We start from the raw sequence: 14,491 nt of genomic DNA, 5'->3' as shown, positions 1-14,491 counted from the left end.
GGCTGGGAACTCAACATCGAGGGGTATTCAACATTTAGGAAGGATAGACAGAAAGGAAAAGGCGTTGAGGTGGCGTTGCTGGTTAAAGAGGAAATTAATGCAATAGTAAGGAAGGACATTAGCTTGGATGATGTGGAAACTGTATGGGTGGAGCTACAGAATACCAAAATGCAGAAAACGCTAGTGGGAGTTGTGTACAGACCATCAAACAGTAGTAATGAGGATGGGGACAGCATCAAACAAGAAATTAGGGATGCGTGCAATAAAGGTACAGCAGTTATCATGGGCGACTTCAATCTATATATTGACTGGGATAACCAAACTGGTAGCAATGCGATGGAGGAGGATTTCCTGGAGTGTATTAGGAATGGTTTTCCAGACCAATGTGTTGAGGAACCAACTAGAGGGCTGGCCATCCTAGACTGGGTGATGTGTAATGAGCAAGGACTAATTAACAATCTTGTTGTGCGAGGCCCCTTGGAGAAGAGTGACCATAATATGGTAGAATTTTTTTATTAAGATGGAGAGTGACAGTTAATTCAGAGACGAGGGTCCTGAACTTAAGGAAAGGTAACTTCAATGACATGAGATGTGAATTGGCTAGAATAGACTGGCAAATTATACTTAAAGGGTTGACGGTAAGATAGGCAATGGCAAACATTTAAAGATCACAAGGATGAACTTCAACAATTCAAATCCCTGTCTGGATAAAAATAAAACGGGGAAGGTGACTCAACTGTGGCTAACAAGGGAAATTAAGGATAGTGTTAAATCCAAGGAAGAGGCATATAAATTGGCCAGAAAAAGCAGCAAACTGGAGGACTGGGAGAATTTTGTAATATAGCAGGCGGAGGACAAAGGGTTTAATTAGGAGGGGGGAAATAAGAGTACGAGAGGAAGCTTGCTGGGAACATAAAAACTGACTGCAAAAGCTTCTATAGATATGTGAAGAGAAAAAGATTAGTGAAAACAAACATAGGTCCCTTGCAGTCAGATTCAGGTGAATTTGTAATGGGGAACAAAGAAATGGCAGACCAGTTAAACAAATACTTTGGTTCTGTCTTCACGAAGGAAGAGACAAATAACCTTCTGGAAAATACGAGGGGACCGAGGGTCTAGTGAGAAGGAGGAACTGAAGGAAATCCTTATTAGGCAGGAAATTGAGTTAGGGAAATTGATGGGATTGAAGACCGATAAATCCCCAGGGCCGGATAGTCTGCATCCCAGAGTACTTAAGGAAGTAGCCCTAGAAATAGTGGATGTATTGGTGATCATTTTCCAACAGTCTATCGACTCTGGATCGGTTCCTATGGACTGGAGGGTAGCTAATGTAACACCGCTTTTTAAAAAAGGAGGGAGAGAAAACGGGTAATTATACACCGGTTAGCCTTACATTAGTAGTGTGGAAAATGTTGGAATCAATTATTGAAGATGAAATAGCAGCACATTTGGAAAGCAGTGACGGGATCAGTCCAAGTCAGCATGGATTTATGAAAGGAAAATCCTGCTTGACAAATCTTCAAGAATTTTTTTTGAGGACAAGTAGAGTGGACAAGGGAGAACCAGTGGATGTGGTGTATTTGGACTTTCAAAAGGCTTTTGACAAGATCCCACATGAGATTGGTGTGCAAAATTAAAGCACATGGTATTGGGGGTAATGTACTGACGTGGATAGAGAATTGACTGGCAGACAGGAAGCAGAGTCAGGATAAATGAGTCCTTTTCAGAATGGCAGGCACTGACTAGTGGGGTGCCGCAGGGCTCAGTGCTGGGACCCCAACTATTTACAATATACATTAATGATTTGGATGAGGGAATTGAGTGTAATATCTCCAAGTTTGCAGATGACACTAAGCTGGGTGGCGGTGAGAGCTGTGAGGAGAACGCTAAAAGGCTGTTGAGTGACTTGGGCAGGTTAGGTGAGTGGGCAACCGCATGGCAGATGCAGTATAATGTGGATAAATGTGAGGTTATCCACTTTGGTGGTAAAAACACAAAGGCAGAGCATTATCTGAATGGTGGCAGATTAGGAAAAGGGGAGGTGCAACGAGACCTGGGTGTCATGGTACATCAGTCATTGAAAGTTGGCATGCAGGTGTTGAAGGAGGCAATGGTATGTTGGCCTTCATAGCTAGGGGATTTGAGTACAGGAGCAGGGAGATCTTACTGCAGTTGTACAGGGCCTTAGTGAGGCCTCACCTGGAATAGTGTGTTCAGTTTTGGTCTCTTAATCTGAGGAAGGACGTTCTTGCTATTGAGGGAGTGCAGCAAAGGTTCACCAGACTGATCCCCGGGGTGTCAGGAATGTCATGAGGAGAGACTGGATCAACTGGGCCTTTATACATTGGAGTTTAGAAGGATGAGAAGGGATCTCATAGAAACATATAAGATTCTGATGAGACGGGACAGGTTAGATGCGGGTAGAATGTTCCCGATGTTGGGGAAGTCCAGAACCAGGGGACACAGTCTTAGGATAAGGAGTAGGCCATTTAGGGCTGAGATGAGGAGAAACTTCTTCACTCAGAGTTGTTAACCTGTGGAATTCCCTACCGCAGAGAGTTGTTGATGCCAGTTCATTGTAAATATTCAAGAGGGAGTTAGATATGGCCCATACGGCTAACGGGATCAAGGGGTATGGAGAGAAAGCAGGAAAGGAGTACTGAGGTGAATGATCAGCCATGATCTTATTGAATGGTGGTGCAGGCTCGAAGGGCCGAATGGCCTACTCCTGCACCTATTTTCTATGTTTCTATGTTTTCCTTTTTATATACCTATAGAAACTCTTGCTATGTTTTTATATGTTGTGCTAGTTTACTTTCATAGTCTTATCTTCCCTTTCTTAATCATTTTTTTTTTTAGTTGTTCTTTGCTGGCTTTTAAAAGCTTCATAGTCTTCTGTCCTCCCACTAGTATTGGCCACTTTGTATGCCCTTATTTTTAAATTGGATACTGTCCTTTATTTCTTCAATTAGCCACGGACGGCTATCTTTTCCCTTACACCCTTTCCTCCTCACTGGAATATATTTTGAGTTGTGAAATATCTCCTTAAATGTACACCACTGTTCATCAACCGCCCTACACTTTAATCTATTTTCCCAGTCCACTTTACCCAACTCTGCCCTCATACCTTCATAGTCTCCTTTATTTAAGCTTAGTACGCTGGCTAGAGATCCAACTTTCTCATCCTCCATCTGAATTTGAAATTCAATCATGCTATGATCACTCATTCCGAGGGAATCCTTTACTAGGAGATTGTTTATTAATCCTGTCTCATTACACAAGACCAGATCTAAGATAGCCTGTCCCTTGGTTGGTTCCGTTACATACTGCTCAAGGAACCCATCCCTTACGCACTCTGAACTCCGCCTCAAGGCTACCCTGACCAATTTGATTTGTCCAATCAATAAGGAGGTTAAAATCACCCATGATTATTGCTGTTCCCTTTTTACAAGCCCCCACTATTTCCTGGTTTATGCTCCGACCAACAAAGTTGCTACTTTTAGGGGGCTGAAAAACTACACCCACCAGTGACTTTTTCCCCTTATTGTTCTTCATCTCCACCCAAACTATTTCAACATCCTGATCATTTAAGCCAATATTGTTTCTTACTACTGCAGTGATTCAATCCTTTATCAATAGAGCTAGCCCACGTCTCCTTTTCCTTTCTGTCCGTCTTTCCGGATTGTCAAGTACCCCTGAATATTTAATTCCGAGTCCTGGTCACCTTGCAATCACGTCTCTGTAATGGCTATCAGATCATACCCATTTGTCTCAATTTGTGCTGTCAACTCATCTATTGTTACAAATGCTACATGCATTTAGACAGTGCTTTTAAGTTTGGTTTTTTACCCTTTATTCCTGCTTGTTTCCTCTCTCCTTCAAACTCAATTTCTTTATTTTTGCTTTCTAATTCCATGTTTACTCCCCTCCCTACTGAATGTATTTTCAGGTTCCCGTCCCTCTGCCAAGCTAGTTTAAGCCCTCCCCAACAGCACCAGCAAGCCACCCCTCCCCCATCCCCCGTGAGGATATTGGTCCCGGCTCTGTTGAGGTGCAACCCGTCTGGCTTGTACAGGTCACCTCCCCCAGAAGCGGTCCCAAAGCCTCTGGAAACAAAGCCCTCCCGCCTGCACCATCTCTCCAGCTACGTATTTCATCTGCTCTATCCTCCTATTTCTGTACTCACTAGCTCGTGGCACTGGGAGTAATCCAGAGATTACTACCTTTGAGGTCCTGCTTTTTAATCTCTCTCTTAGCTCTCTAAACTCTGCCTGCAGGACCTTATCCCTCTTCTTACCTACGTCATTGGTACCAATGTGGACCACAACCTCTGGCTGTTCGCCCTTCCATCCAGAATGCCCTGCAGCCGCTCAGTGACATGTTTGACCCTGGCACCAGGGAAGTAACATATATCCTGGAGTCACATCTGCGGCCACAGAAACGATGGTACTCAGAACATAGTACTGGTTGGTGAACGAGGTGGATACAGTGGACTCCTGCACTACCTGTCAAGTCCTCCTCTTCTGTCTGGCGGTCACCCACTCCCTCACTGCCTGCACACTCTTAAGCTGCGGGGTGACCGCCTCTAGAATCGCACTATCCACGTTGCTCTCAGTCGCACGGATGCACTGCAATGACCACCTGTCGCTCAAGCTCCAAAACACGGAGCTAGAGTTGGTGCAGCAGGCGACACCTCCTGCACACATGGTCGCCCCGGCTGCGCGAAGCATCCAGGACTTCCCACATGCCACAGGATGTGCAATCCACGAGACTGAGCTGCCCTACCATCCCTCTCGTTACACTTGCAACTATCGAGTAGAACTAAACTCTGAACCTTAGCACAACACACCCAGCCGCTACGCAGCAAACAGACGGTTTAATTATCTAGCTCTCCTTAGATAATAAAAATCACCTATGTACTTGCAGTTCCTACTTACAGCAATGCCAAAGGTTTCCTACTGAAAAGGAAAAGAAAAATACTCATCAATCCACCAGCCAATCACTTACGCACTTGGCTGTGATGTCACACTTCGATTTCGATTAAAAAAAAACCTTTGTCCCTGCACCAGCTGGCCCCCCGACTCTCGGGCCCCTTTATCTGGGCCTGGAACTCCCGCCCCTGTGGTTCCTCCCAACTCTCGGGGCCCCTTTATCTGGGCCTGGAACTCCTGCTCCTGTGGTTCCTCCTGACTCTCGGGCCCCTTTATCTGGGCCTGGAACTCCCGCTCCTGTGGTTCCTCCCAACTCTCGGGGCCCCTTTATCTGGGCTTGGAACTCCCGCTCCCTAGTTTTAGTTTCCAGAGTAGAAATATCCTCTCTGCATCCACCTTGTCGAGCCCTCATTATCTTATAGGTTTCGATAAGATCACCTCATTCATCTGAACTCCAATGAGTACAGGCCCAAACTATCTTCATAAGTCAACCCCCTGATCTCCAGAATCAACCTAGTGAACCTTCTCTGAACAGCCGCTAATGCAAGTATGTCTTTCCTTAAATAGAGGGACCAAAAACTGTATGCCGTACTCTAGGTGTGGCCTCACCAATACCCTGTACATTTGTAGCAGGACTTCTCTGCTATTATACTCTATCCCCCTTGCAATAAAGGCCAACATTCCATTTGCCTTCCTGATTATTGCTGTCCCTTCATACTAATTTTTTGTCTTTCATGCACAAGGACCCCAAGGTCCCTCTGTACTGCAGCACTTTGCAATTTTTCTCCCCTTAAATTATAATTTGCTTTTCTAATTTTTCTGCTCAAGTAGATAACCTCCCATCTTCCAAATTTTTGCCCACTCACTTAGCCTGTCTATATCCCTTTGCAGATTTTGTGTGTCCTCCTCACAATTTGCTTTCCCACCCAACTTTCTATCAGCAAACTTGGCTACATTACACTCGGTCCCTTCATCCATGTCATTAATATAGATTGTAAATAATTGAGGGCCTAGCATCGATCCCTGCAGCACCCCACTAGTTACTGTTTGCTAACCTGAAAATGACCAGTTTACCCCGACTGTTTTCTGTTAATTAGCCAATCCTCAATCCATACAAATATATTGCCCCCAATCCCATGAACTATTATCTTGTGCAGTAACCTTTTATGTGCCACCTTATCGAATGCCTTCTGGAAATCCAAATACACCACATCCATTGGTTCCCTTTTATCCACCCTGCTCGTTACATCCTCTCAGAACTCCAGAAAATTGGTCAAACACAATTTCCCATTCATAAAACCATGCTGGCTCTGCTTGATTGATTTATGCTTTTTCAAATGTCCTGCTACTGCCTCCTTAATAATGGAGTCCAGCATTTTCCCTACAACAGATGTTAGGCTAACTGGTCTATATTTTGTTGCATTCTGTCTGCCTCTTTTTTTAAAAATAGGGGGGTTACATTTGTGGTTTTCCAATCCGCTGGGACTTCCCCAGAATCCAGGGAATTTTGGTAGATTACAACCAATGCACCCACCATCGCTGCAGGCACTTCTGTTAGGACCCTAGGATGCAAGCCATCAGATCCAGGGGACTTGTCCACCTTTAGTCCCATTATTTTACCAAGTACTACTTCTTTCGTGTTAGTGATTGTATTAAGTTCCTCCCTCCTTATAGCCCCTGATTATCCACTATTGGGATGTTTTTAGTGTCTTCTACCGTGAATACAGATATAAAATATTTGTTCAAAGTCTCTGCCATTTCCCCGTTTCCCATTATTAATTCCCTAATCTTATCATCTAGGTGACCAACATTTACTTTAGCCAGACTTTTCCTTTTTATATACCTGTAAAAACCCTTATTATCTGTTTTTATATTTCACACCAGTTTACTTTCATAATCTATCTTCCCCTTCTATTATTTTTTTAGTCATTCTTTGCTGGCTTTTAAAAGTTTCTCAATCCTCAGGCCTCCCACTACTCATGGCCTCATTGCATGCCCTTTTTTTCCAATTTGATACCATCCCTTATTTCCTTAGTTAGCCATGGATGGTTATCCCTTCTCTTACAGCCTTTCCTTCTCATTGGGATATATTTTTGTTGAGAGTTTTGAAATATCTCCTTAAATGTCTGCCACTGCTCATCAACCATCCCATACTTGAATCTATTCTCCCAGTTCACTTTAGCCAACTCTTCCTCCATACCTTTGTAGTCTCCATTATTTAAGCTTAGGACACTGGTTTGAAATCCAACTTTCTCACCATCCAACTGAATTTGAAATTCAACCATGTTATGGTCATTTATTCCTAGAGAATCTTTTACCAAGAGATTGTTTATTAATCCTGTCTCATTACACAGCACCAGATCTAAGATAGCCTGCTCTCTGGTTGGTTCTGCAATGTACCGTTCAAGGAAACTATCCCAGATACACTTTGAACTCTTCCTCAAGGATACCCTGGCCAATTTGCTTTGTCCAATATGAAGGTTAAAATCACCCATGATTATTGCCGTTCATTATTTTTTTAAAAACAAGCCTCCATTATTTCTTGATTTATACTCCGTCTAACAGTGCAGCTACTCTTAGCGGGCCTATAAACTACGCCCATTAGTGACTTTTTCTCATTATTCCTTATCGCCACCCAAACTGATTCAACATCTTGATCTTCTGAGCCAATATAGCTTCTCACTAAAGCACTGATCTCATTATTAACAGCCACACCACCTCCTTTTCCTTTGTCTGTTCTTCCGAATTGTCAATTACCCCTGAATATTTCTTTCCCAGCCTTGGTAACCTTGCAACCACGTCTCTGCAATGACTACCAAATCATATCCATTTGTATCTATTTGTACCGTCAACTCATCTATTTTTTTTTAGCAATGCTGCATGCATTCAGATAAAGAGCTTTCATTTTTTTTTACACCATTTTTTCCTGCTTAAAAACCCACTGATTCACTTTTATTTCATACATTCTGTCCCTTCCTGTCATGCTCTGGTTTTCATTTTCCCCCAGTGCTACCCTGCTCTATTATCTTATTAGCAAGGAATATCCATGTTTATTTGCCATGGGGATAAAAAGTGCAGAATTGCAACACGATTTGGTACTCATTTTGTACTAAAAAGAGTACAAGTCATTTCCCATTTGGATCATTACTGCAGTATGAGTAACAGCATTGGGGCATTTAGACAGAGCAAGAAGCGGCGAGACAGAGGATGAAGTTACCCTCAATTCTTTTTACAAATTTGCTGGTTTCATCGGGCACCATGTATAGTGGGCAAATTACATTGACACAAACAATTACTTCCCCCACCCGCCCTTAACTTTAGCCAATATGACCTGACTTCTTCAGACCATATGCAAGTAAATTAAAGAAACTCCAAGATGAGATCCCACTGCAGTTTTACTCTACTCTCCAAAGGCAAACTGAACTCTCAGCTGCTTATCACATACAATTAAAACATAGAAAATAGGTGGAGTAGGCCATTCGGCCCTTCGAGCCTGCACCACCATTCAATAAGATCATGGCTGATCATTCCCTCAGTACCCCTGTCCTGCTTTCTCTCCATACCCCTTGATCCCCTTAGCCGTAAGGGCCATATCTAACTCCCTCTTGAATATAGCCAATGGACTGGCATCAACAACTCTCTGCGGTAGGGAATTCCACAGGTTAACAACTCTGAGTGAAGAAGTTTCTCCTCATCTCAATCCTAAATGGCCTACTCCTTATCCTAAGACTGTGTCCCCTGGTTCTGGACTTCCCCAACATCAGGAACATTCTACCTGCATCTAACCTGTCCCGCCCCGTCAGAATCTTATACGTTTCTATGAGATCCCCTCTCATCCTTCTAAACTCCAATGTATAAAGGCCCAGTTGATCCAGTCTCTCCTCATATGTTAGTCCTGCCATCCCGGGAATCAGTCTGGTGAACCTTCACTGCACTCCCTTAATAGCAAGAACGTCCTCCCTCAAGTTAGGAGACCAAAACTGAACACAATATTCCAGGTGAGGCCTCACCAAGGCCCTGTACAACTGCAGTAAGATCTCCCTGCTCCTATACTCAAATCCCCTAGCTATGAAGGCCAACATACCATTTGCCTTCTTCACCACCTGCTGTATCTGTATGCCAACTTTCAATGACTGATGAACCATGATACCCAGGTCTCGTTGCACCTCTCCTTTTCCTAATCTGCCACCATTCAGATAATATTCTGTCTTCGCGTTTTTGCCCCCAAAACAGATAACCTCACATTTATCTACATTATACTGCATCTGCCATGCATTTGCCCACTCACCTAACCTGTCCAAGTCACCCTGCAGCCTCCTAGCGTACCCCTCACAGCTCACACTGCCACCCAGTTTAGTATCATCTGCAAACTTGGAGACATTACACTCAATTCCTTCATCTAAATCATTGATGTATATTGTAAAGGGCTGGGGTCCTAGCACGGAGCCCTGCGGCACTCCACTAGTCCCTGCCTGCCATTTTGAAAAGGACCAGTTTATCCTGACTCGCTGCTTCCTGTCTGCCAACCAGTTCTCTATCCACGTCAGTATATTACCCCCAATACCATGTGCTTTGATTTTGCACACCAATCTCTTTTGTGGGACCTTGTCAAAAGCCTTTTGAAAGTCCAAATACACCACATCCACTGGTTCTCCCTTGTCCACTCTACTAGTTACATCCTCAAAAAATTCCAGAAGATTTGTCAAGCATGATTTCCCTTTCATAAATCCATACTGACTTGGACCGATCCTGTCCCTGCTTTCCAAATGCACTGCTATTTCATCCTTAATAATTGATTCCAACATTTTCCCCACTACTGATGTCAGGCTAACCGGCCTATATTTCCCCACTTTCTTACTCCCTCCCTTTTTAAAAAGTGGCATTACATTAGCTACCCTCCAGTCCATAGGAACTGATCCAGAGTCGATTGACTGTTGGAAAATGATCACCAATGCATCCACTATTTCTAGGGTCACTTTCTTAAATACTCTGGCATGCAGACTATCAGGCACCGGGGATTTATCGGCCTTCAATTCCATCAATTTCCCGCCTAATAAGGTAATCCTTCAGTTACTCCTTCTCACTAGACCCTCGGTCCCCTAGTACTTCCAGAAGGTTATTTGTGTCTTCCTTCGTGAAGACAGAACCAAAGCATTTGTTCAATTGGTCTGCCATTTCTTTGTTCCCCATTAAAAATTCACCTGAATCCGACTGCAAGGGACCTACATTTGTCTTCACTAATCTTTTTCTCTTCACATATTTATAGAAGCTTTTGCAATCAGTTTGTGTTTTCCCGGCAAGCTTCTTCTCGTACTCTATTTTCCCCTTCTTAATTAAACCCTTCGTCCTCCTCTGCTGAATTCTAAATTTCTTCCAGTCCTCAGGTTTGTTGCTTGTTCTGACCAATTTATATGTCTCTTCCTTGGATTTAACACTATCCTTAATTTCTCTCGTTAGCCACGGTTGAGCCACCTTCTCCGTTTTATTTTTACTCCAGACAGGGATGTACAATTGCTGAAGTTCATCCATGTGATCTTTAAATGTTTGCCATTGCCTATCCACCGTCAACCCTTTAAGTATCATTTGCCAGTCTATTCTAGCCACTTCATGCCTCAAACCATCGAAGTTACCTTTCCTTAAGTTCAGAACCATAGTTTCTGAATTAACTGTGTCATTCTCCATCTTAATAAAGAATTCTACCATGTTATGGTCACTCTTCCCCAAGGGGCCTCGCACAACAAGATTGCTAATTAGTCCTCTCTCATTACACATCACCCAGTCTAGGATGGCCAGCTCCCTAGTTGGATCCTCGACATATTGGTCTAGGAAACCATCCCTAATACACTCCAGGAAATCCTCCTCCACTGCACTGCTACCAGTTTGGTTAGCCCAATCAATATGTAGATTAAAGTCACCCATGATAACTGCTGTACCTTTATTGCATGCATCCCTAATTTCTTGTTTGATGCTGTCCCCAACTTTACTACTACGGTTTGGTGGTCTGTACACAACTCCCACTCGCATTTTCTGCCCCTTGGTATTCCGTCGCTCCACCCATACAGATTCCACATCATCCAAGCTAATGTCCTTTCTTACTATTGCATTAATTTCCTCTTTAACCAGCAACGCCACTCCATCTTCTTTTCCTTTCTGTCTATCCTTCCTAAATGTTGAATCCCCCTGGATGTTGAGTTCCCATCCTTGGTCACCCTGGAGCCATGTCTCCGTGAAGGCAATTACATCATACGCGTTAATTGCTATCTGCGCAGTTAACTTGTTCACCTTATTCCGAATACCCCTCGCATCGAGGCCTTCAGGCTTGTCTTTCTAACACACTTTGCCCGTTTAGAATTTTGGTGTACTGTGGCCCTTTTTACCTTAGGTTTCTTTGCCCTCCACTTTTACTTTTCTTCTTTCTAACTTTTGCTTCTGCCCCCTTTCTACTTCCCTCTGTCTCCCTGCGTAGGTTCCCATCCCCCTGCCATATTAGTTTAACTCCTCCCCAACAGCACTAGCAAACACTCCACCCTAGAACAAGTGTTCCGGTCCTGCCCAGATGCAGACTGTCCGGTTTGTACTGGTCCCACCTCCCCCAAAACCGGTTCCAATGTCCCAGGAATTTGAATCCCTCCCTTGTGCACCACTCCTCAAGCCACGTATTCATCGGAGCTATCCTACTCTGACTCGCACGTGGCAATGGTAGCAATCCTGAGATTACTATTTTTGAGGTCCTACTTTTTTTAAGGAGGTGGAACACCAAGGTCTAAACTGCTGTGCATTTTACTTATCTTGCAGGATGCCTCAATCAACAAGCACAACTTTTATTTAGTATGTCTACTGCAAAAGCTATGGAGAAGTTTACATCTCAGCAATCATAACAAAAAGATTAAACTAAGTTTTGGCAGGTGAATGATAAGAAGAATAGGTTGGGGAGCACATAATACACCATCAAGTGCTTTTCTCCCCAAAAAACAAAATAAAAACTGTTCTTTGAGTCATGTGGCAAAAATAATTAATCTTCCACCAAACCTCTGTACATGTTCTACATTAGATATTTCCTTAGGCTCAGCAACACCAACCACTCCCATTACCAAACCTCACGTTCCTACGAACCAGAGTGTGCCACTGGATTATACTACTTCAATTTCTACTTTGGAAGATGGATGGACATATTCCATCAGACCAAAGCTCAGGCTATAAATCAACAAATTTAACATTTGTTTAACAATGAAAGGGTAAGGCGAACAATATTCAGTATTGAATATGTTTGGCAAATACAAACTTCACTATTCTCTGAAATCTCAAAACAAAAAATATACTCCCTACACTGGCCCTCAGCATAAAATTGATCCTTGAAACATGGTTGCTTATGCAGCAAAGATTAGCACAAACCTCCAAATAGATTTACATCCGACGGTTTCAGACTGACTGAGCCACAGAATTGTCCGAAGGGCTTACCAAAAAAAAGCCATACCTCTCTCAAATGCAACCCATCTTCACATCATCAGCACAGCTGTCAATTAAGCCAACTATCCCCAAAAGAACCCCAATGGTATCTGAATCAAATAGGATGACCAGCTTCATTATTCTGTGCCAAACACTTTGAACTACTTGCTAGGTCCCTATTCAAATACAACAGCAAAAGTCAAATCACACAGATTAGGACCTTCTCATAGCATGCATTACTCTGCCTGTCTTGAAGTGTGAAAATTAGCTAGACTCTCAATATGTTGTAACTGACCTTAGCCCTGTACCTTATCTGGAAATAAAGTAGTCTACAAAAAAAACCTGAACAAAAATACTCCATCTTCAGTCACAACCTTACTTTATCATCCTGACAAAAACACAAAATTAGACTCATACTCACAAGTTGAGGCCCCAACTTTCTTGTCTTTGCCTTCCAGTAGGTCCCATAAGTGCACTGATGCTTGTTCAAATTGTTCACACAACCTATAAACCATAAAATAATTTAAGCACAGGCCTGCAGTGAACACTTAACAGCAAATGGCTGCATCTACAGCACAATTAGCCATTTTAAAATTAAGCTTTGAAAATTAAAACAGATTTTGATATTAAGCCTCACTTGCATTATGGAAATCTAGGACATGCTTAAGAGAATGGAGTATGATCTTCAGGTCAACAAGTCAATCATTGGGTTTTTTCTTCCATGCTGTTTAGGAGAGAGAGATACCGAGGGAGGGAGCAGTCAAGATAGAGGGTGAGTGAGACCAGGAAAGGGCTTGGTATAGGGGGAGAGGGAGAGGCAGGCCAAGAAGGGGAGAGGGCCTCATTGAGAGCATGAAAGGATTAAAAAAAAAAGAAGAGAACTTGTAGTTATAGTGCCTTTCACAAGCTCGGGACATCTCAATGCATTTCATGACGAATGAAGAACTTCTTTTGAAGTGTAGTCATTGTAATGTGAACCCTTGCCACTGGATAAAGGCCTACCTCTGTCAAGCCCGTGTGGTGGCTGATGTACAGTAGCCACCACACGTTTAAAAAAAAAAATCACACACAGGCATCTTCCAACCCTTCCATTGGAGTTCAGGACTGGAATATCAGGCCCTTCATTGAAACATCTATGAACTCATCCCTTTTGGTGTGGACGCAAGTCATCCTTGTTCGCGGGACCGCCGATGATGATGATGTAAGGAAACAGATTAGCCAAATTACACACAGCAAGATCCCACATACAGAAAATGTGTTAAAGAATTACATGTGTTTTTTTTTAATATGAGAGAGACACTGGTCGAGTGTTAGTATCAGCCAGGACAGGATCTCTCTCCTGCTCCAGAATATATCTTCTACATTGCAACAGTGACTACACACTTCAATATTACTTCATTGGCTGTAAAGCACTTTGGGATGTCCAGTGGTCCTGAAAGGTGCTTTATAAAACGCAATCTTTCTTTTTGCTCTTCTAAGGGTGCCGTAGGACCTTTTACACTCAAAGAAATCAGATGAGCCTCAATTAACATCTCATCCAAAAGACTGTGCCAATGTAGCCCCCTCATTAATGCAATGGAGTATCAGCCAATATTATGTGCTCAAGTCTCTGGAGTGGGTCTTGAACCCATAAACTAACAGAGGCAAAAGTGGTACGACTGAGTCATGGCTGACGCATGTCAAATCACTTATTCATTGGTTAACCATAAGCCAGATACCCTCAAAACACTGTTTAATGGTAAAACTGGAAACCCTGAAAACTACCTCAGAGCCATGTGCGTATTAGCAAGAATATGGACTATAGTTTATGAGCGCCGTAATCCCCATAGCAAACATAGGAGCACAGTGCTGGTTGGCTTAAGGGATCTTCCGACGTGGATACAAACTTCAAAAGCAATTTATAAAATGTCATGGTATTTCCTGGAAAGTTGATTCGAGCCTTTTAATGGGCTGGGGAGGGGGGGGGGGGGGAATACAGCATATCTTGTCTTGTCATAATCCACCATTCACAAAACCTCACATGAAGTTCAAAAATCCCACAGATGCTCAATTTTCAATGAAATAGCCAATAATTTGACACATCAATACATTCAATAATGTTCAAACATACTTCA

The 14,491-nt window shown here is 43.0% G+C and overlaps 1 protein-coding gene across 3 annotated transcripts in view; it reads right to left on the bottom strand.

Annotated features, from left to right (window-relative positions):
* Nucleotides 1-14,491, bottom strand: part of caprin1b (cell cycle associated protein 1b) — a 165,893-nt gene that overhangs the window by 103,330 nt on the left and 48,072 nt on the right. For all 3 annotated transcript variants that reach the window (XM_070899647.1, XM_070899646.1, XM_070899645.1), the window contains exon 5: nt 12,799-12,881. In XM_070899647.1, coding sequence (XP_070755748.1) covers nt 12,799-12,881 — 83 coding nt within the window. The remainder of the gene's footprint in view (nt 1-12,798; nt 12,882-14,491) is intronic.

The sequence above is a fragment of the Pristiophorus japonicus genome, chromosome 14 (genome assembly GCF_044704955.1).
Source record: "Pristiophorus japonicus isolate sPriJap1 chromosome 14, sPriJap1.hap1, whole genome shotgun sequence".
Lineage (NCBI taxonomy): Eukaryota > Metazoa > Chordata > Chondrichthyes > Pristiophoridae > Pristiophorus > Pristiophorus japonicus.
Note: the sequence above shows the minus strand (reverse complement) of the source record. Positions and strands in the feature narration are given on the sequence as shown.